This window comes from Sorex araneus, chromosome 5 (assembly GCF_027595985.1).
Source record: "Sorex araneus isolate mSorAra2 chromosome 5, mSorAra2.pri, whole genome shotgun sequence".
Taxonomy (NCBI): Eukaryota; Metazoa; Chordata; class Mammalia; order Eulipotyphla; family Soricidae; genus Sorex; species Sorex araneus.
Window position 1 is genome coordinate 95,353,836 of NC_073306.1, and position 23,074 is coordinate 95,376,909.

A 23,074-nucleotide genomic window follows, 5' to 3' on the forward strand; every position below is an offset into this window, starting at 1 on the left:
TTTTCACAGGGAGGGGAATCTTGGGTTGGGGTCACAGCAATGGTGCTCAGGGCTTACTCCTGGCTCTGCACTCAGGGATCACTCCTGGTGGGGCTGAGGTAACCATCGGTGGTTCCAGGGATCTAATCCAGGTTGGCTACATGAAAGGCAAGCACCCTAGTCACTGTACTACCAGGCTGACCACTTTTAAGTCAGCTTGTTCTGTTGTTGTTGAATTTTTGTTTATATATAAGAGAGTAAACCCTTTTCAAAAATATGCAGGTATTTTTAATTTTTTCTTCCCTGACTGCTCTGGGTATGACTTCCACTAATTACCTTCTTGGAGAAAGTGGAGCAAAGAAATCTCTTAGACTTGTTCATGCTCTCAGTGGGAAAGATTCAAGTTTCTTACTACTGTGATGCCAGATGTGGCTGTGTCACATATTGGCTGTTGTGCTACTGAGTCCCATTTTTGTTTTGATGAGAGTTTGCTTTGGTTTTACCAGGCTTCTGAGCAGGGAACAATCTATGACTGAGCAACAGTCACTCTTGTGACATGCAGCCTGGCCGTGCAGGTCTGCAGATCTGTGTTTAGGCCCCGGCAGTGAGGTGCTGAGGGACACAAGGATCCCACCCAGTAATGGAGGGAAGGGATGCTGGGCAACTGACGCAGAAGAGGCTGGTTCATGAAAGACATGCTCTCCAGCCTTTTGAGCTACCTCTTCTGTCATTCCTGAGTTTTTTTTTTTTAAATCATGAATGGCTATTGAACTATTAAATGCTTCCTATCAGAGGATTGTGTTTTTTTCCCCTTAATTTTGTTATTTTGATGCATCAAATTGATTGATTTGAAGTGCTGAACCCTTTTAACATCCCTAGGATAAATCTCACTTGATCATGGCATATGATTCTTTTGCTGCATAGTTGAATTTGGTTTGCTGTAATTTTAATGGAACATTTTTATATCCCTGTTTGCCAGGAATGTTTGCCTATAGCTTCTTGTGGAGAAGGTCCTTATTTTGTTTTTGGTATAATCCCCTTATAAAATGAGTTTAGAGATGTTGCTAGATTCTTCTTCTTCTTCTTTTGGAAATGTATAAGGAGGATCATTATTAACTCTTTTTTACATGTCTAGTTAAAATATACCAGTATAGTTATCTGGTCCTGATTTATGTTTTTTGGAGATTTTTAAATTATCAATTCAATCTCCTCTTATCATGACTCATTTGTTCAGACTTTTTAGGCCACTCATATTTGTCTCTTTGTTTTGGGTGTGTGTGGTGGGGGAAGGGATGGTTCCAAACAGTGCTTTGGAGACACAGGGGTCTTCCTGGTGATACTCAGCTAATCAGACTTGTGATTCAGTGCTAGAGTCTGAGCATGTGGTGCTGTTCAGGCCCTACAATGCTTGGTGCTGCCAGGGCCATACCTAGAGATACCTGGAGAGGGGGTCATGTGGCATCGGGGATATCCCAGGGAGGTTGCACCCTACCTCTTATGCTATCCCCACCCCCAGATCACTTTTTGAAGGAGAGTAAATAAATTCTGGTAAGTGCTACAAGCAAAAATTTGATTCTTTTGTACCCTATAATGAAGAAGGTACAGTAAACTATTTTTGTTGAACAACTGTTTTGTTCAATTAAGTTTTTGTTAGGTCGTACAGACTATACTAATAAACAGAATCTGTAAATATACAAGAAAAGCAAGCATTATTATCGAGTTATTCCTAGACAAGTGATTTTTCTACTAGTGAATAAAAATGTGTTGAGGGGTGGGAATGAGGTAGGATTTCTCCTTCTCATTGTGCTCTAAATGGTATGGATTTGCTACAGATATGAATATATTGATTCTAGTACATACCAAGTTATTTATATATGTATGTCACTGTCACTGTCATCCTGTTGCTCATCGATTTGCTCGAGCAGGCACCAGTAATGTCTCCATTGTGAGACTTGTGTTACTTACTGTTTTTGGCATATCCAATACGTCATGGGTAGCTTGCCAGGCTCTGCCGTGCAGGCGAGATACCCTCAGTAGCTCACGGGGCTCTCCGAGAGTGGCAGAGGAATTGAACCCTGGTTGGCCGCGTGCAAGGTAAATGACCTACCTGCTGTGCTATCACTCCAGCCCTATTACATACATACATACTGGAGGGAGGTATTGGGGTACACCCAGTAGTGCTCAGAACTTACTCTTGCTTCTGATCCCTAGGCTGTAAGTGGCACCAGGATCAAACCTAGATGGGCCACATGTAAGGCTTAATGTTGGTGCTATCTTGTAGCTCTAAATTAAATATATTTTGATGGCTTAGCAGATTTGATAAGGCTATACATGGTTGAAAATGTACCTGACAAATTAAAAGATGCATAATTTAAAAATTTTTTCTTTGAAACATTTTTTAAAAAATGCATTATTTTTATCTTTACTTATATTCATCTGAATACTTTTTTTATAATAGGGTCCACACCCAGAGTTGCTGGGAGTGGGGCAGAGGGCCATCTTAGTGGTGGCACTAAACCCTGGTGCTGGCTCAAATTTGGTGTTCATGGTCTACTGTGTTCTCCCCGGGGAATGGGAGAGAGGGGTTGTGTTTGGGCGAGGTGGGGGGGGAGGGCAAGGATTTCACACATGCTGGGCATGTACTTCACCACTTAAGCCATATTCTAAGCAACTTAAAGGTTTAATTTTTATAATCCTCGAAATGAGAAGGATGAAATTCCTCACTAAATTTGATGTAATGGCATAATTAGCAGGCAGTCAATTATTTCCAGCTTATGTGTTACGCACATCAGGGTTTGTTTAGGGCTTTTGGAAAACTCATGATCTAAGCATGAAGAGTACAAAGGTATTAAGAGAACAGGGTGAAATGAAAGGTTTCTCAATCTCTACCTCCATCTTCACAGTCTTCGGGGGCTTTGGCTTTCTTACAAAGGCGAGGATCCAGCCAGGTGGTTGTCTTGGTATTATGGCTGTAGAATAAAGATTTCAATTAGAAAGTGTACAGTCAAGGAGAGAGGATTTTAAAAACAGAGGTTCAAAGGGACTAATAGGTATATATAAATGATGTCTGGACTGTCAGTTCCTCCTGGCTCTGTGTGTAGCCCTCTGTTTTAGTACCCCACTATTCTCTATCTGTTACTTCAGAACTGCCAAATGAAAAAGCAAAGATAGAGGCACTCATTTGAGAACGGAGACTAAAGGCAAGCTAAAGCACCCATGACAGAACAACAGACATGGATTTAAACAGTCAAAACATTTTTTATTCTATTTTTCTTAGTTGAATCACTGTGAGATACAGTTACAAAGCTTTCATGTTTGAATTTCAGTCATACAATGGTCAAACACCCATCCCTCCACCAGTGCACACCCTCCACCACCAATGTTCCCAATATCCTTGCCCCCCCACCCCCCCTTCACCCCTATGGCAGACAATTTCCCCCATACTCTCTACTTTTGGGCATTATGGAACCCTTATTTTAAAAAGAGAAAGAAGAGAGAGAGAGAGGAAGAAAAGGAAGGGAAATGTGAGAGAGGAAGGGAGGGAGGAAGGAAGGAAGGAAGGAAGGAAGGAAGGAAGGAAGGAAGGAAGGAAGGAAGGAAGGAAGGAAGGAAAGAAGGAAGGAAGGAAGGAGGGAGGGAGGGAGGGAGGGAGGGAGGAAGGAAGGAAGGAAGAAAGGGAAGAGGAAGGAAAAGAGGGAGGGAAAAAGAAACCCTGTTTGCTTGCTGGTTAAGTTCCTTCCTCCCTTGCTTCAAAAAATACTGTATTTCTGAGTGCCTGTGTGGTGTGGGCTGGGAGAGTAATCAGGCAACACCTGCCCTCATTTTTTAGAACAAAATTAAAGTTTGCACATATGCTTCTGCAACATGCAAATAAAAATGAGAGCATAGTTCAACTCACCTTTACAAAACTAAGCTTTCATTTGTAGATATATTAAACAAGAAAAAAATGAAAGATGGAACAGAAAAATTCTTCCTTATACCCCTTTTTATGAAGTAGGGCACAGAGGCTTTCTGATGATCAGTATTGTTTGATTTCATTATCATCACAGTTACCATCAGGCCAAGTTAGCACGTAGCAGGTACTGAGTCTCAAAACTATCACACAATCAAATAGGCAAAGAATCTGAAATGTGAGACTATTAAGGAAAAAAGTTACGGAGAAAATGGACGTAGGAAGTACATGTAGGAATAGATAATGAAATGTTTTATCAAAGTGATGCGAGAATAATAATGTGAAGAGTTTGGTGTCTTTAAACTCATAAATCTCTACCTAGATTTCTCTTCAGCCCTGAAGCTAATGGTTTCATTTCTTCTAAACTTTTTTGAGCTACTCATAGATAGAACTATTCAGTCCCTTCTTATATAGATAAGTTGGAAGACTGTGCTAACACATTTTTATTTATTTATTTAAATTCTTTTATTGATTCACCATGTGGAAAGTTACAAAGCTTTCAGGTTAAAGTCTCAGTTATACAATGCTCAAACACCCATCCCTTCACCAGTGCACATATTCCACCACCAAGAATCACGATATACCTCCCCGCTTCCCCCCACCTCCCCAGCCCCCCACCCCGCATGTGTAACTGGTAAATTTCACTTTACTTTCGCTTTACTTTGATTACATTAAATATTTAAACAAAAAATTCACTATTATTGATTTGTAGTTTCTCCCCCCTAAAGTCGATCTGCTGAAAAGAAAGCATTTGGTAATTTGTTTTCCATTGCTGAGAATGAAGAGATATGAGGTCAGGAGGCCGCACCAGCAGCAGCATAGTTTTGGATTTCTGTATTTTAGTATTTTAGTAACTAAGTCCAGAAAAATGTCTGTCAGGAATTGCAACATTGTAAGCTTGTACCTCTCAGCTACTATTTATATTCCACATATGAGTGCATTTTTGTATGCTAAATAGTGGCCAATCAAAGTGGGAGAAATCAGAATTGTTTTTAAGAAGGTCTGTGTTATTCCTTTTATCACAGAGATAATTTTCCCAAACTAAAACTATTAAATCAATTTTAGTAAAATGAAAAGGATCAGGACTTTAAAGAGGCACAGAACCATGCAGGCTGTTAGAAAAAAAATCATGGAACTATCTTTCTAAACTAAGTACAAAGTTAATTCTTAAAAAAATCTTAACTTTGGCCCCACTGACTCAAACTGCTATTGCTAAAATAGGGAATCTACTAGGATTTTACTCATTGTTTCTTAAGGTAAAGAAATATTATACCAAAGCACAACAACTAAGCCTACAGATGTCTCTGACCATTCTTGTCTTAAGAATGTGAGTTAATAGCAGCAGTAACAGATCAAATACATTAGCTAAACATTCAACAATAATGTTCAACATTAGCTAGAGGCAACATTAGATACTAGAACTTTAGTAGCAAATGATGTTTAACTATATTCAGGATATTCATCCCTTATTAGATATAGTTTGCAAATATTTTTTAAAATATTTTGCAGTATGCTTTTTACTCTATTATTTCCCCTTTCTACACAGTTGGAAGTTTGTTTTTCTTTTCTTTTTCCTTTTGTTTTGTTTTGTTTAGGAGCCATACTCAGTGATGCTCAGGAGGGCTTTCTCTGGTTCATGCTCAGTGAATGAACCAGATCACTTCTGACGGTGCTCAGAGCATCATACATGGTTCCAGGGATCAAGGCCAGGGTCAGGCAATCTTTTAGGCCCACCTTTTATTTGTGTGGGGTGAGGGGGGGATCAAATACAGGGACATGGCATGTAGTATATGTCCCTGTAGCTCAGCAGGTGCCCTACTGCTGAGCTACATCCTCACTCTTGCTCCTGCTTCTTTGAAAGTTTCTCACTTTCAGGTCTTCATTTATTAACATTTTTTATTACTTCTTTTGTTTTTAGGCCATTCCCAGTGGTGCTCAGGGATCACTCCTAGCAGGGACCAGAGATGCTGGGGATCAAACCCAGGTCAGCTGTGTGCAAGGCTGTGTGCCTTACCCCTGTACTATCAGCCCTTCAGGTCTTTTATTAAATCTGTAATCCATTATAATAATGTTCAACAATAAAACTTAAAAAAATTCCTTCTCTATAGTTTATTACTTTATCCCTATTTATAGGATGATGTACTATCAGATTCAATATCTCATAATTTGCTTCTAAAGACATTCTTCTGGTCATTTCTAGTAACTTGGGAACGTAGTTCTCAAGTTACCATGAAAATCAAAATTCTAAAAATCCACGAAAAGACTCTTAAGGGCTGTACAGACAATACAGGTATTAAGACATGGTTCAGCACATGGTTAAACCTGGCCTGAATCCCAGCACTAGAAATGGTCCTTTGAGCAACAGCAGGAGTGAACCCTGAGCACAGAGCAGGAGTAAGCCCTGAGCACTGCTGGATATGGGCCCCCACCCCACCCCCCAAAAAGAAATGTTCTTTAAATTGTCCACAGAAGGTACCAATTTTATCTATTTGCTTAATCCTGGTCATTAATAAGTAAATAAATGTGTAGCCTAATTAATAATCTACTGTGAATCTATGGTAAAAAGTATACCTAGTCTATAATAGAAAGTGTACCATGAACATAAAATCTTTGTTGTTTAAGCACCAGAATATTTCTTGAAACAGCAAAATGCTTACTTTATGGGAAGGAGTGAGTGTGTCTTGGAGAACCAACTGAGGAAACAAATTCAAATTTTTCCATCCCTAATTCAATTGATTAATTACTGATGCAACGTTGGCTTACAAGACCATACATTTAAAAAGCATATTTCTCCCCCCCCTTTACCAATATTTAAGCACAATGCCACGCGGGTCCAGTCCTTTCTGCTGCTCTATGAGCTTGACCCCGGCAGCAACTGAACTACTTTGGACACGAGCAGCTCCCAGAGAGGCCCCCAGACTGGGATGGGAGCCCCTGGCCCATTCGCCGCCAGCGGGGCAGGGTTTTTCTCTCCAGGCTTCTCCATATGAGCACCACAAAAGGGAAGTAAAAGCTTGCAGGGAAGCAAATACTGGCAGAATTTTCCCTGGACTTCATACAAAAAAAAAAAAAAAAAAAAAAACCACACGGCCACAATCTTTATTGTCAGCAATGTGAAAGGGTTCCTTTTTAGCAGGTCTGACTGTGGGGGTTAACTCCAAACAATAATACTGAGTTTTTTGTTGAAATAGTGAAGGTAATCAAAGTAGCAGCCATTTCTCTAGACTGTAAACTAAGCCATAGCCCCACGCCAGCTGACGAGAGGAAATATCCTCCTTTCTCGGTTCTTTTCCCTTTTCTGGGAGAAACGCGGTGTGGCGTCCACCATATTATGAGGTCTATGGAGCAGGCACGAACTTAGAGGCGCGGGAATGAGAGGGGAAAAAATTAAAATTAAAAAAAATTATGTACTGGAACAGCAGGACACTTGGGGAGTCTCGGGCCGATACCAGCGCATGCTCTGCCGAGATTCAACCCGGGTGGCCACACTCTTGTGCGGCCTCATTGCTGCAGATCAACCAGAATCCGGAGGAACTACTTTTGGTTCCAGAAACTGCTTGCAGCCACGTCTCTAGACTGTGAACTAAGCCACAGCCCCATGCTGGCCGAGGATGGGAAATATCTCTTTTTCTCATTGGGCGGTGTGGTGTCAGCCATAATATGAGGACTATTTATTAAGCAGGCATGAACTTGGTGGCACGGGAAGGTGGGGAAAAAAATTCTATGTACTTGACAGTGGAACTTCATATCTCTCCAGTCTCAGCAATGGAAAACTAATTATCAAATGCCTCATTGGCAGTAGGGCTGTCTTTCTTGGGGGAAAACTCCAACAATAGTGAATTTTGTGTTGAATTATGGAAAGTAATCAAGGTAAAGAGAAAACGAAGTGAAATTTATCAATTACGCAGGCGGGAATGGGGGTGGGGGGGCGGGTGTTGGGAGGTAGACTGGGGTCTTTGGTGGTGGAATATGGGCACGGGTGAAGGGACGGGGGTTTGAATATTGTATAACTGAGACATAAGCCTGAGAACTTTGTAACTTTCCACATGGTGATTCAATAAAATAAATTAAAAAAAAATAAAGAACACCACACAGAAAAAAAAATTTAAAAAAAGCATATTTCTTCAAATATGTTGTCTTTAGCTCATATCTGAATTCTATAAGTACAGTATATAACCCTCAATATTTTAATATATTTTAATTATAATTATAACATTATAATTAAAAATATTTTAATTGTAATTATAATATTTTAATTATAATTTGTTAAATTCTTTAGCTTCATTATATTCATATCCTCTTGCAGAATAAAATTACTTGAAAGATGAAATCACCTGATGAATGAAGACCACAGCTGCACGAGCATATAAAAATACCTCAGAATAAAACTTCCAGTTTCTTGCATAATGTTATCCTCTGGTGCAAACCATACGAAATTCTAGGTTGACCGAACAATGTGGTATTCCATCTCAATAAATTTATTGTATCAGTATGATTATATAATAAATAAATATATTACTGTGGTCCTAATTCCCCATGAAATAGACTTGGATTTTGCGAATTTTATAGTGTACCAATTATAAAGTCCACTGATAATTTCCTCCTAAATTATACTGTCTAAATACATCAGATTTAAACACTAGCACCTAAAATATTTCATTCTGTTAACAAACATATCCTCTTCCAAAAAACTATAATCCCTAAGATGCTGTTTAAGTTGGATGATCCACCAAAAAGTGATTTAAAAAAGCAAAGTGAAATATCCTTTATTCTTTACATTTCTTTATCATTAGTGATAGACCTGTTTTTAAATATTCCTGTTTTTCTAAGACTAGAGTTTTAATAATATATCATTCAGAGACATAATAAGATTAAGAATCTCCTGGTGCCAGAATAATAGTAGAGTGGCTAGGGAGTTTGTCTTGCATGTGGCTAACCAGGATTCGATCCCAGCATCCCATATAGTCAGTCCCCGGAGCACTACCAGGACTAATTCCTCAGTGCAGAGCTGGGAGTAATCCTGGAGTATCACTGGATGTGCCCCTCCCCCCTAAAAAATCAACTATAATGTGCAATTAAAATATTTTTAAGGGAAAAAAGGAGCTGGAGCGATAGCACAGCGGGTAGGGCATTTGCCTTTCATATGGCCGACCTGGGTTTGATTCCCAGCATCCCATATGGTCCCTTGAGCATCGCTAGGAGTAATTCCTGAGTGCATGAGCCAGGAGTAACTGGGTGTGACCCCAAAGAGCAAATACTAATACTAATACTAATACTAATACTAATACTAATAATAATAATAATAATAATTTTTTAAGGGAAAAAGAAGAGAGCTTTGTGAAACAAGGAAAAGATGTTTGAAAGATCAGCCTTACAGTGATGGGGCACACTAGAAGAGATAGAAACATTTGCTTACTCAATGAAGTAGATCATCCCCGTATCGGTATAGGCCATTTCCCAATTTGGGGGCAGTGGTTCCAGATTCTCATCTCTCATCATATAATTTCTAAAGTCCATGGAGCTGCTGGTTTGGTTGTAACTTGGGATCGTCTTCATCCAGTCAGATGGCTCAGAAAGCCTCTCTCTAGTTTCTGCTGTTCAAAATACAACAGTTTGAGGACAGGTAGAATGATGCTCCACTCACACAATTCCCTTCATTCTAACAACATGCCAATAGCTGATTGCAAATCTCCTTCTCTCTTATGTTCACTATTTGCTATCATTTTTGAAACAGCAACTAGACATACTTTTTTTTTCCTCATCTGCTTGGTAGCATTGGCCCTTTACAACACTTCTGATGCTTGTCGGTAAATAAGCAAAAATCAACAACAGAATCAAATCAGTAAATACTGAATATAATACCAACAGCCACTGCAACAGATGCACTTAAAGTTCTTTATGTGCCAAGGGCTGTTTTAAGCATTTTACTTATATGAACTCGTTACCCTCATACCAAGGATATATATTTCAATATTATAGTTCCCATTGTGCAGATGAGGAAGCTAAGGTACAATGATGTTAAATGTACTCAGTTAACAATACAAAGCTAATAAACAGGATTGGAATCTAACTGGCTCATGCTCTTAACTACTATGACCAAAAGCAATACAAAATGCTTTTTTTTCAATTTGGAATTAGTTAACAACTATAATTATTGCTTATTCAGAAAAGGCAGAGTTCTTTTGACCATGTCTTCTAATATTTTATAATAAAAAATATTCTTCATCTTTTATCTTACAGAGAAAATAGAATCCAACAGAAGTGTGCTAAACTACTGAATGCAAGAGATAGGATACAAAATTGCCTCCCACACATTCTTGGATATATACTTAAATATTAGCATCAAAGAATATGTAACATCTGGTATAACAACATACTATGCATGACAAGCATAAACTACAGAGATTATAGAGTTACTTCTAAGGGAATTGCAGTCATCTCAAAAACTCTACATGAGATAAAAAAAAGAAACGGTAAATAATTTTCCTTCAAGTTAAGAACATGTAAACTCCCATATTAGAAAAGATTCGTGACCTCTAATCCCAATCTTAACCATTTAAAAATTTTAACAGACAACTCTGTAGAATAACAAAGTTGACATCACGAAAAGGTTCTATGATTTGATGATCTCTTTAGTAGTCCCTAAAGAATTCGGTGTGACTGTACCTAAACCTTTCCATTTGGGCAAGGGGGAGGCAGAAGGATGTATTCCTGGTGGTGACAAGGAGACCAGGCAGTGCTGAGGGTCAAAGTCAAACCTGGGACTCCCACAAAGCACATGCTCCAGCCCATTGAATGATCTCTGCAGGCTTCACCTAATCTATTTAGATCTGTTCTTGGTCTCCCAACACCTCCAGGGCTTAGTCTTGACTCTGCACTCAGGGATCACTCCTGGTAGAGTTCAGGCGACTATCTATGGGGTGGTGGTGTGGATACGGAACCCAAGTCAGCCGCTGGCAGGGCAAGTAACTTACCCTGTATTATCTCCAATCTTGTACTCAGTCTTTACACCCAAATACTTTGGGTCCTTTCATTCAACACTAGATAAATGTGTCATAATTATCCGAGATGTTGTTTATAAAACCAGACTTATACTCCAGAAAGGAAATATACACATTAAATGTACTGAAGCAATTAACACAGAATGTATAGCAAATTTTAATAACTGATGAAGAAAAACCACTAGGATGCTTTTAAAAGAACATGGTATGACTACTATAAATATGAGGATATGATCAAATTTCATTAATTTACTGAGTACCAATAAAATATTTCACATCTTACTATAGTAGTGCAAGACAGTGATTAAAATGCAAAGAACACAAGAATGAACAAAACAAGCAAAGCTTCAGCTCAAGTGAAGCTCCTTTCTAGTGTCTTGAATGGAATTATTATAATAATTATAATAATGAAATTACAATTAGAATGAAAATTAGTTCTGCTATGACTTCTGAGTTCCTGACACTCAGAAATAGAAGTCCAGGAATCTTCTAAGCCATAACCTCACCATTTAGGCAAACTCAAAAAAGAGAAGATTCCCTACCACCAAATTGTTGGTTTGGAATTTAATGAAAAAACACAAGCCAAGTTTGGAAAAAAATTTTTTTAGGATTTAAATTTAAAACATTGCTAAGAAGGCAAAGGAGAGAGCAAAAAGTGCTGAAGGGCATGATGGAGGACCAGGTTCAGTCCTGAGCACTCTATGGTCTCCCCCCAAAAATAGCAGCAGAGTAGCCGGATTGATAGGACATCGGGTAGGGTGTTTGTCTTGCACGAATGCACGCATCCCATACTGCCCCCCAACACCACGAGGAATAATTCCTGAATGCAGAGCCAGAAGTGACTGAGCATGACTGGGTGTGACTCAAAAAGAAAAAAAAAAAACACCAAAAAATACCCCACAAGCATGACTGACTGCTCCAACCACTGTGGAGCTCCTGAACACCACCAGGTATGGCCCCAAGCAAACTTTGCCCACAAATCTTTCAGAGAATCTTGACTTGAATATTTCCAACTCCATGTAATTAATTTTGGTCAAAGGCTGTATCTTGCAACATCTACATTTGGTTCACATTCTACAAAGTGGCATGTTAGCCAAAAAAAGATTTCTGCATTTCAGCAACAGATATAAATGCCTATCAAGCTGCAAGTTCATGGCATATGCATTACTATCAACAATAGTTTATTGTTGATTTATCAAAATTGCCATTTGGGGCAACTTACTTCAGATGATCAACAAGATGGCAACAGAGAAGGTTTGGTTTCACAGACATTCTTTTAAAGTCAGAGTCTGTAGAGAAAACATAACAAGCAAGGCACTTGCCTTCCATGAGGCTGACCCAGGTCCAATTCCAGATACCCAGGAGGGAATTGGGGAGCATAGCTGAGTCCCACCAGGAATGATCCCTGAGTATAGAACCAAAAGTAAGCCCTGAATACTGCCAGGTATGGTCCAAAAACAAAGACAAAACCCATCGGAGGCTGAAGAGGTTAAGGTGCTTGCCTTGCAAGTACTGACCCAGGTCAGTTTTCTAAGTGCTGCCAGGACCTCTGAACACAGAGCCAGTAGTTGGTCCTCAGCACAGCTGGGTATGGCCTAACAATCATGTTCTATCCCCTACACACAATAAAATAAAAAACTTAAAATTTAAATCTCATCACTTGTTCTGCATATACCTGTGAACATTTTTACTACTTCTAATTCAGCATCATGTCAAAATGGACCTAAAAGGTTGGCAAAAATTCATCATTTACTAACCCGCATTTCCACTGCCATTAACAGCTTCCTTTTCCTCATCTTCTTCCTCTTCAGGAAGAGAACTGTCCATTCTTTCCATTTTGCTGACAGATGTAGTTCGTTTTCTTTGGGATTCAGTGTCAAACTCATTATCAAAAAGGACCTGGTCAACTGGGTCAGGCTGGAAAGGGCTGGGCTCTGCTGGAGGTTTAGGAGTCCCATAGAAGTTTCCTGCAGTGGGGAAAACAGTATATAATAAAGCACTAATGTTGAATCAAGAATCAGAACAATATGATTTCATCCAGTATCTCTGCTTTGTTACCTGAGGCTTCGCTAAATACCAACCAGAGGCCAAAGAGATGCCATAACCCTGCTGGGGTGAGGGCAGGTGAAAGAACAGGACTGTGTCTCAAGCCCTTTGCTGCCTGATTATGTAACATCTAACATTTGAATATGATTTGTGATTTGTACCCAGGCCAGGAAGTTATTTTATATATGTAGATTATTTATTCCTACAAGGCTTGCTATGCAGCGGTTCTAAATTTGGGTCTAATTTGTGAATTTAAATGCATCACTGCTCTCATGTTAAGACTAACTGGCATAAAAAGTGGGAGCAAAGGAAGAAAAAAATGAACTCATAATTTTTCTCTGATGTGTAACTGATGTATAATATAATGAACTATTTTGGTAAAATGAAGAAATATGTGGGCAAAAGATAGAGCTAAGAATAAAGTCTGTTGAAATGTAGGCTGTTTATATAAAAGCAATTTCTAAAAGTTTTCCCGAGCATTCTAATTATATTATTATATCTGACAATTTATTGAATAATGACATTAGCATAATTCAATATTGACTTGCTTTCAGGAAAGCAAGAAATACTTTAAAAGGTTAAATCTTGGGAAGCAGTAACTGTTTCAGAATAGAATGAAAACAACTGGATATCTTCTCAATTTGTTATGCAAGTCCCACAAGGAAGACAAATACACTGAGAAAGCATTCAATAGAGTTAGTTAAACTAATAACTTCTGGCCCTTGCTACTTCTTATCTTATTATCAATTACCATGCTAATGTTGTAGAAGGAAAAATATGACTAGGCAATAAAATATTTATGATTTTCTCCCCTGTAAATTACACCTTCTAATAAAATCCCTTGGTTCCTAATGAGGTAATTAAGATGTTCCTTCATTAAGATAACAGGGTATACAATGAATTATTTTTTCCAGATTAAAAAAAAAAAAGAAAAAGAAGCACTGGTTTGGGCCAAGAGACAGCTCAATGGGCTGGGCACATGATTTGCATGAAGTTTGCTCCCTGGAACCACATGGTCCCCCAGTGCCTCCAGAACAATCCCCAATCGATCCAGGAATAGTCCCTGAACACTGCTAAGTGTGGCATAAAATTCAAAACAAAACAAAAACCACAACATAGGTTGGTTTACTGAGGCAAGTCTACAAATAACAGGGTTACATAAAGCCAAGAACGGTGTGGCGGGGAGCATTAACACAAACAACTCGGGTATCTGGCTTTGAGCTGTCATTGACATTAAAATAATGAAGAGAAAATAATTTAGTTAAACTAAAAAACTTTCAACTACTTTTATAAAATTTTTTTATTAGAGAATCACTGTGATGTACAGTTACAAACTTATGAACTTTTGTGTTTGCATTTTACTCACACAGTGATCGTTTTCCCATCCCTCCACCAGTGCCCATTCTCCTCCACCAAAGATCCCAGTATTCCTCTCACCACTCCCACCTCTTCCCCCACCACCCCACCCTGCCTCTGCGGCAGGGCATTCCCTTTTGTTATATCTCCTTTGGGGTGTTGTAGTTTGCAATAGAGGTATTGATTGGCCTTCATGTTCGGTCTCTAGTCTACCTTCAGCTCACATCTTCCAACTACTTTTTTTCAGGGGAGGGAGGCACATCTGGTGGTATCCAATGCTTACTCTTGACTCTGTGCTCATATGGGGTGCCAGGAATTGAACCCAGGTCAGCCGCATGCAAGGCAAGACTCACTATATTGTTTCTCCAGTCTCCTCAACTACATGTTGGCCCTGCCCACGCCTTTGCTGATGTTCCATGTCTGAAATGGAATTATTCCTGTTGTGCTTTAAAATACTATTCAGAAGAGCTTTGCTGGGCTCTGACTCAGGCTAGTGCACTTGCCTTACTTGTGTGAGGTCTTGTGTATAGTTACTGTCAACACATGACCCCTTAAGACACACTGGGTATGCCCCCAAAATACAAAAGAAAAAACTCTTAAAAAACTTTTAGTTAATTATATATAATTTACTAAAGCTGGATGGGCTCCAGCTTTCCTCCCCACCCCGAGCAGAGCTCCCGGCGGCCGAAGACCACCAGAACCTAGCTATAGCCATGCTCAAGGCCCCTCTCCACAAGTTCGGACAGGCCTCATGCATGAAGTTACTGGCAGAGGAACCCAGGTGTGTGTAATCCCATCACAACATCCAGAGAGAGACTTAAAAGCAAGCTCTCAGAAGAGAGTGATGCAGAGGCTCTTGCCCGAATGCCTGGCTGTCTTCCCCGGGCCCCTCGGAGGGGATGGGCTCCAGCTTCCCTCCCCACCCTAAGCAGAGCTCCCGGGGGCCGAAGACCACCGGAACCTAGCTACAGCCATGCTCAAGGCCCCTCTCCACACGTTCAGACAGGCCTCATGCATGAAGGTACCGGTAGAGGAACCCAGGTGTGTGTAATCCCATCAACGGCCAACATCCAGAGACTTAAAAGCAAGCTCCCAGAAGCAGATATCTTGTAGCCTACTTCTCCCTCTGGGAGAAACTGGCAATCTTCTGAGAGTTTCCTGCCCACATGGGACAGCCTTGCAAGCTTCCCATGGTGTATTCATATGCTAAATCCAGTAACAAGCTGGATGTCATTCCCCTGACCCTGAAAGAGCCCCCAGTGCAACATCATTGGGAGAGTCGAGAGGAGACAGACTTCTAAGATCTCAGGGAAAGGACGAAATGAGAGATTACTGAGCCCACCCGAGAAATCAATGATTAACAGGATTTTGTGATTCGTGATATATAATTTGGATTGGAGCGATAGCAGAGCGGGTAGGGCGTTTGCCTTGCATGTGGCCGACCTGGGTTCGATTCCTCCATCCCTCTTGGAGAGCTTGGCAAGCTACTGAGAATATCCCGCCCGAAAGGCCACAGCCTGGCAAGCTCCCTGTGGCGTATTCAATATGCCAAAAACAGTAACAAGTTTCACAATAGAGATGTTACTGGTGCCCGCTCATGCAAATCGATGAACAACGGGACGACAGTGCTATGACAGTGTGACAGTGCTACAGTGCAAATGGATGCAAAGATTCATCTACAGACTGAAAAGATCTGAGCAAACTTTCTGGCTCAGAGGTAAAGCAAGAAAACAATCAGTTCACACTTACCTGGAATAGAGGACAAAGAAATGCTTCTGAATTTGGGATGGAGTATGCTTTAGGTTTTACTCTGTCCTGCAGCATGTCCAATAATCATTCTATGAGGAACCAGGACATACTGCGACAAAATGTAAAGTCTGGGATTTTGTGGTTTTTCTTTTTTTTTTTTTTTTAAGGATGGCAGTTTCACTAGAAAACTCTAGAAACACATTTTACTTTTACTGTTTACTTTTTTGATTTTTTTTTTTGAGGGGGGTGAGTGGGGTAGGGCCACCGGGCAGTGCTCAGGGCTTTGTGCCCAGGGATACTCCTGATGTTGCACAGAGGGCCAGAGAGGTTCTGGGGATTAAACCCAGGTTGAGCCCATGCAAGAAAAGCACCTTAACTGCTGTGCTATCTCTCCAATCCCTTATGCTGCAGTCTTAATAATAATCACCTACTATAGGGCCCTTATCTTTTTTCTAAGGGGGAGATCAAAAGAATTCGATTATTATAACTGTCATCCTTAATCACCAATAAGCCTTTCCGGCCCCGCGAGAGATAGACCCCAGAGGCAACTGAACCACTTTGGACATGAGCGGCGCCCCCAAAATGCCTCCAAACTGTGTACTCGGAGCTTCTGGCCCAGGCGCTGCCAGCGAGTGATGCAATTACCAAAAGAATTTTCCCTGGACTTCATATAGAAATCCAAAACCGAGCGCCTGCGATAGCAGCCACGCGACCTAATATCTCTTGATTGTCAGCAACGTGTAAATGTTCCTTTTTGGCAGGGCTTACCGTGGGGGGAAACTCCAAACAATAGTACTGAGTTTTTTGTTGAAGGGTAAAAGATTGTAGTGATAGAACTTTAGGCAGAATTTTCCCTGGACTTTATATAGAAACCCAAAACTGCGCGGCCGCAGCAGCCTAATGTCATCTAATCATCAGCAGTATGAAATGGTTCCTTTGTAATGGGTTGGACTTTGGGGGGACCATAATAGGGTTAAAGTTTGTAGCGACGTGTAATTTCTGGCTGTACTTTCCCTGGACTTTATACAGAAATTCAAAGCCGCGAGGCCGCTGCCATGGCCGCGCAACCTATTGTTATTTAATCATCACCAATATGAAATGGTTCCTTTTTAACGGGTCGGACTTTGGTGGGAAATCCTAACAAGAATAGTAAATCTTGTGCTGAAATATTGAAGGCTACCAAAGTGGTAGCCATCTCTATAGACTGAACTAAGCCATATCCCCACGCCGGCTGAGAAGAAATATCCTTCTTTCGCGGGAAGAAACGCAGCGTGGTGTTAACCATAGTATGATGTCCATTAAGCTGACACGGACCTGGTGGTGTGGGAATGGGATACAAGGGAATAAATTATTATGTACTTGGAACAGTGGGACGCTGGTGGAATCTCGAGCCGGGGCCGATACCAGCGTATTACTTTTGGTTCCAGAAACTGCTTGCAGACATTCTACCAGACTATCAACTAAGCCAGAGCCCCACGCCGGCTGATGACGGGAAATAACCATCTTTTTTGGTTTGTTTTCCCTTTGTCAGGCAGCGTGGTGATTACTAAACAGGTGTGATCTCGGTGGCGCGGGACGAGGGGGGGAAAAAAATAGAAAAGTTATGTAACAAACAGCGGGACTTAATATCTCTACATTCTCAGCAATGGAGAGCCATCAAATGCTTCCTTGACAGTGGGACTGTCTTCTCTTTTTTGGGGGGAAACCCTAGCAACAATAGTGAGTTATGTGTTGAAACATGGACTGTAACCAAGATAAAGCGTAAACGAAGTGAAACTTATCACGTACAAGGGCGGGGACGGGGGTGGGTGGGAGGGGGCGGGAGGTATAATGGGGTGGTTGGTGATGGAATATGGGCACGGGTGAAGGGAAGGGTGTTTGAGTATTGTATAACTGACATAATCCTGAGAACTATGTAACCCTCCACAAGGTGATTCAATAAAATTTAAATTAAAAAAAATCACCAATAAGATTCAGAAGAAACTTTATAAACTGACATAAACTGACGGTTTCCTTACTTAAAAAAAATATGTGTCTTGAAAAAGTGCTCTGCATCACTAATCATCAGAGAGATGCAGATCAAAACAACCATGAGATACCACCTCACACCACAGAGACTAGCACACATCCAAAAGAACAAAAGCAACCGCTGTTGGAGAGGATGTGGGGAGAAAGGGACCCTTCTTCACTGCTGGTGGGAATGCCGACTGGTTCAGCCCTTCTGGAAAACAATTTGGACGATTCTCAAAAAATTAGATATTGAATTCCCATTTGACCCAGCAATACCACTGCTGGGAATATATCCCAGAGAGGCAAAAAAGTACAATCGAAACAACATCTGCACATGTATGTTCATCGCAGCACTGTTTACAATAGCCAGAATCTGGAAAAAACCCGAATGCCCCAGAACGGATGACTGGTTGAGGAAACTTTGGTACATCTATACAATGGAATACTATGCAGCTGTTAGAAAAAAGGAGGTCAAGAATTTTGTAGTTAAGTGGATGGGCATGAAAAGTTTCATGCTGAGTGAAATGAGTCAGAAAGAGAGAGACAGACATAGAAAGATTGCACTCATCTATGGTATATAGAATAACAGAGTGGGAGACTATCACCCAAGAACTGTAGAAATAAGTACCAGGAGGTTGACTCCATGGCTTCGAGGCTGGCCTCACGTTCCGGGGAAAGGTCAACTCAGAGAAGCGATCACCAACTACATTGTAGTCGAAGGCCATGTGGGGGAAGGGAGTTGCGGGCTGAATGAGGGCTAAAGACTGAGCACAGCGGCCACTCAACACCTTTATTGCAAACCACAACAGCTAATTAGAGAGAGAGAACAGAAGGGAATGCCTTGCCACAGTGGCAGGGTGGAGTGGGGGGGAGATGGGATTGGGGAGGGTGGGAGGGACGCTGGGTTTACGGGTGGTGGAGAATGGGCACTGGTGAAGGGATGGGTTCCCGAACTTTGTATGAGGGAAGTATAAGCACAAAAGTGTATAAATCTGTAACTGTACCCTCACGGTGATTCTCTAATTAAAAATAAATAAATTTAAAAAAAAATATGTGTCTTAGATTCAAAATGACAACTGAGAATTGTTTACAAGTAGATCTATTGTCCTTAAGTTATTGGTAAGTACCAAGATTTTCACATACAGCAGGGAATAAAATGACAAAGTTTGTGAACCCAGACTTTTGTTCATGAACAGAAAAAGGCTTTCATCTTTTGAAGCTGTTTGGAGGTTTTGCTTTATTCCCTTCCTTTTTTGAGGGGTTATTATATTTTTACAATACAACTACTAAATATTTTAAGCATGTATATTAATTTCCAAAAATAGCTTTAACACATCTCATTTGTGCACCTGGTTACAGATCACCCAGATAATAGCTCTTGCCTGATTACTCTCAACTCTCTCCTTTGCTTCTTTAAGGACATACATACAGGCATATCTTATTTCAGTGCATTCCACAATAAAAATAACACATCCTTTACAGGACTCTCCTCCAGCAGGAATAATCTGAAGATGATGATTAGTCCAGGTGATGACTGAGCATTTCAAATTTATGCGTATTTAAAAATGTATTTATTTGTGGAAGTCGGAGTGGGGCCACATCCAATGGTGCTCCAGATCTAATGTCCGGGGACACTCCTGGCAGTGCTTGAGGGGCAATATATGGTGTCTGGAACGAAGCAGGGTTGACTGATGGAAGGAAGCACATTAGCCTCTATTCTATCTTTCCAGTCCTGTGCAAGCTTTTTAAATGACAACTGTTATTGCAAATTTAACAGACTATAGCACAATCTGAATATAACTTTTATGTGACTGGGAAACTAAAAAAAAAATGCAAGTGACCATATTGCATATCACTTTATTATGGTGGTCTGGTACCAAACTATCAGTATATCTAAGGTAAGCCCACTCTCTTCCTGTGCTGTGCCAAAGTTGGTATGTGATATCTCCCTACAAACAGTATACATTTAGGACATGCAGATATGCACCTGTAACACATGCATAAAATCTTCATTAAGTGTTTTTATAACATTTATCATTTTTCTGAACTATATGAATGCATATCCTATTGAAAATTTTGATTTTTATAAATTAGGACTTTGTTCGAAATTTTATTTCTAAAATTTATTTCTGTTGATACAGGTAGATTCAAATTCACTTAACTGCTATGTAAAAGTCATTTTAATAAACACATTAATTTTATTTCCTAATTTGTTTTTTTTTTAATTTTTGGTGGGGGGCACACCCAGCAATGCTCAGGTGTTTACTCCTGGCTCTGAACTCAGGAATCACTCCTGGTGGTGCTTGAGAGACTCTATGGGGAGGATAGGATTGAACCTTGGTTAGCTGAGTGCAAGGCAAATGCCATACTATCTATATAGTCCTTTAATGAACACATTTAAAACTTGTTATATTCATTCCTCCACAAAAAAAGAGAACTGTTTCCAATCCCTGCTTCAATAGTACTATAATGAATATTTTGGTATGTGTTTGCATATGCATATAAATAAAGCTTTGTCTAGAACAGGCATCTAGAGGGGGCACTGCAGAGTAATGTATATCTTTTAATTACTAGGTACTATAACATGCTCTTTTGATAGCTATATGGAATCTCCAGTTCCCACAATTATCATTGTATCACTGTCATCCCGTTGTTCATTGTTCATCGATTTACTTGAGCGGGCACCAGTAATGTCTCCATTATACTCAGCCCTGAGATTTTATCAGCTTCTCTTTACTCGTATTTCCCAACGATTGGAGGTTCTTTCAGGGTCAGGGGAATGAGACCTTTCATTACTGGTTTTGGCATATCAAATACACCACAGGTAGCTTGCCAGGCTCTGCTGTGCGGGTGGGATACTCTTAGTAGCTTGTCGGGCTCTCCGAGAGGTATGTATATATCTTTACTGTATTTGGGATATGACTATGCCATGGGGAGCTTGCAAGGCTCTCCCGCGTGGGCAACAGATTCTTGGTAGCTTGTCAGGTTCTCCAAGAGGGAGAATAATGCTATTAGATGTCGTGTGGTCACAAAGCGGCTGCACGCTTCAGGGAGCTTGGTCTTCATGCTTGAGGCTCATCTGAATGTGTGGAGAGTGGCCTTGAGCATGGCTGTGGCTGGGTTCTAGAGGTCTTCAACTGTCAAGGCTCTGCTTGGAGTGAGGAGGGAAAGGTAACCCGTTCCCTCTGAAGGGCCCCGGTGAAGACAGCCAGGCGCGGGAGGTAAGAGACTCTGCATTGCTCTCTTCCTGGAGCTTGGTCTTATAGTCTCTGGATGTTGGCCGATGGTGGGATTACAAGGCACCAGGAGCAGTTTGTGAGTGTGGCTACCAAACCACTGGAAAATGGGGGGTCTGGCTGGGGAAGGCCCAGTCCCAGATCAAGCAGGCTTGGAGATTTCAGCCCCGGGTCCCGCACCCCTGGGTTCCTCTGCCAGTCCTTTCAAGCTTGAGTCTCATCCGAATGTGTGGAGAGTTGAGCATGGCTTTTATCACAATTGTCAGACATCAAAATTTTTGTTAATTCAATGGGTGCATAAAAAGGTGTATGGCGTGTTTTGTTTTGGGGCCATACCAAGCAGTGCTTTGGGGTTATTCCTTTGGGGATTCTCAGCAGTCAAGAATCACTCCTCACAGGCCTTGGAGAACATGTGGGATGCTAGGGATTGAACCCAAGCCAGCAATGTGAAAACCAAGAACCTTATTCGCTCAGGCCCATGGTGTATAATTCTTTTTTTTTTTATTGTTATTATTTTCTGTACTTAAATACAGAAAAAAATCTAATTCCCCACTGTACTGACCAATGAATTAATACACACAATTCTGTATACATACCAATGATTTCCAACTCAGCTATAATAAAGATTAAATTCTGCTATTTGTAATAGCATTTATTGGCCAAGAGGATATTATGGTTAGTTAACTGGTAGTTAGATGAAGAAAGATAGTTTATTTCACTCATATGTGGTATATGCACTGTAGCACTATAGCACTGTTATCCTGTTGTTAATCGATTTGCTCAAGCGGGCACCAGTAACATCTCCATTGTGAGACTTGTTACTGTTTTTGGCATATCAAATATGTCACAGGTAGCTTGCCAGGCTCTGCCATGCGGACGGGATACTCTCAGTAGCTTGCTGGGCTCTCTTTTTTAAAGAATTTATTTATTTATTTATTTATTTTTAAATTTTATTCTTTTATTAAATCACCATGTGGAAAGTTACAAAGCTTTCAGGTTTAAGTCTCATTAAATAATGCTCGAACACCCATCCCTTTACCAGTGCACATATTCCACCAAGAATCACAGTATACCTCCACCTTCCCCCCTACCTCCCCAGCCCCCCAACCCGCATGTTAACTGGTCACTTTACTTTGATTACATTCAATATTTCAACAAAAAACTCACTATTATTGATTTGTAGTTTCTCCCCCCTAAAGTCGACCTGCTGAAAAGAGATATGAGGTCAAGAGGCCACACTAGCAGCTGCACGGGTTTGGATTTCTGTATTTTAGTATTTCAGTAACTAAGTCCAGAGAAATATCTGCCAGAAATTGCAACATTGTAAGCTTATACCTCTCAGCTACTTTATATTCCACATATGAGTGCAATCTTTCTATGTCTGTCTCTTTCTTTCTGACTCATTTCACTCAGCATGATACTTTCCATGTTGATCCACTTATATGCAAATTTCATGACTTCATGTTTTCTGATTGCTACGTAGTATTCCATTGTATAGATATACCAGAGTTTCTTTAACCAGTCATCTGTTTTTGGGCACTCTGGTTTTTTCCGTATTGTGGCTACTGTAAACAGTGCGGCAATGAACATAGAAATGCAGATGTCATCTCTACTATACCTTTTTGCATCTCCGGGATATATTCCCAGGAGTGGTATTGCTGGGTCAAATGGAAGGTCAATTTCTAACTTTTTGAGAATCGTCCATATTGTTTTCCAAAAGAGCTGAACCAGTCGGCATTCCCACC

At 40.5% G+C, this 23,074-nt stretch overlaps 1 protein-coding gene across 8 annotated transcripts in view; it reads right to left on the reverse strand.

Moving 5' to 3' along the window:
* Positions 1–23,074, reverse strand: part of MAGI3 (membrane associated guanylate kinase, WW and PDZ domain containing 3) — a 314,958-nt gene that overhangs the window by 73,344 nt on the left and 218,540 nt on the right. For 5 of the 8 annotated variants that reach the window (XR_008630223.1, XM_055138733.1, XM_055138734.1 and 2 more), the window contains exons 4-6: positions 12,690–12,899; positions 9,348–9,525; positions 2,869–2,948 (exon numbers count right to left, since the gene is read on the reverse strand). Coding sequence is in view for 7 of the 8 variants with exons in the window: in XM_055138733.1 (XP_054994708.1) it covers positions 2,869–2,948; positions 9,348–9,525; positions 12,690–12,899 (468 nt within the window). In the remaining variant the exon portion in view is untranslated. The remainder of the gene's footprint in view (positions 1–2,868; positions 2,949–9,347; positions 9,526–12,689; positions 12,900–23,074) is intronic. The other 3 variants (XM_055138735.1, XM_004616259.2, XM_055138738.1) reach the window with 1 other exon arrangement.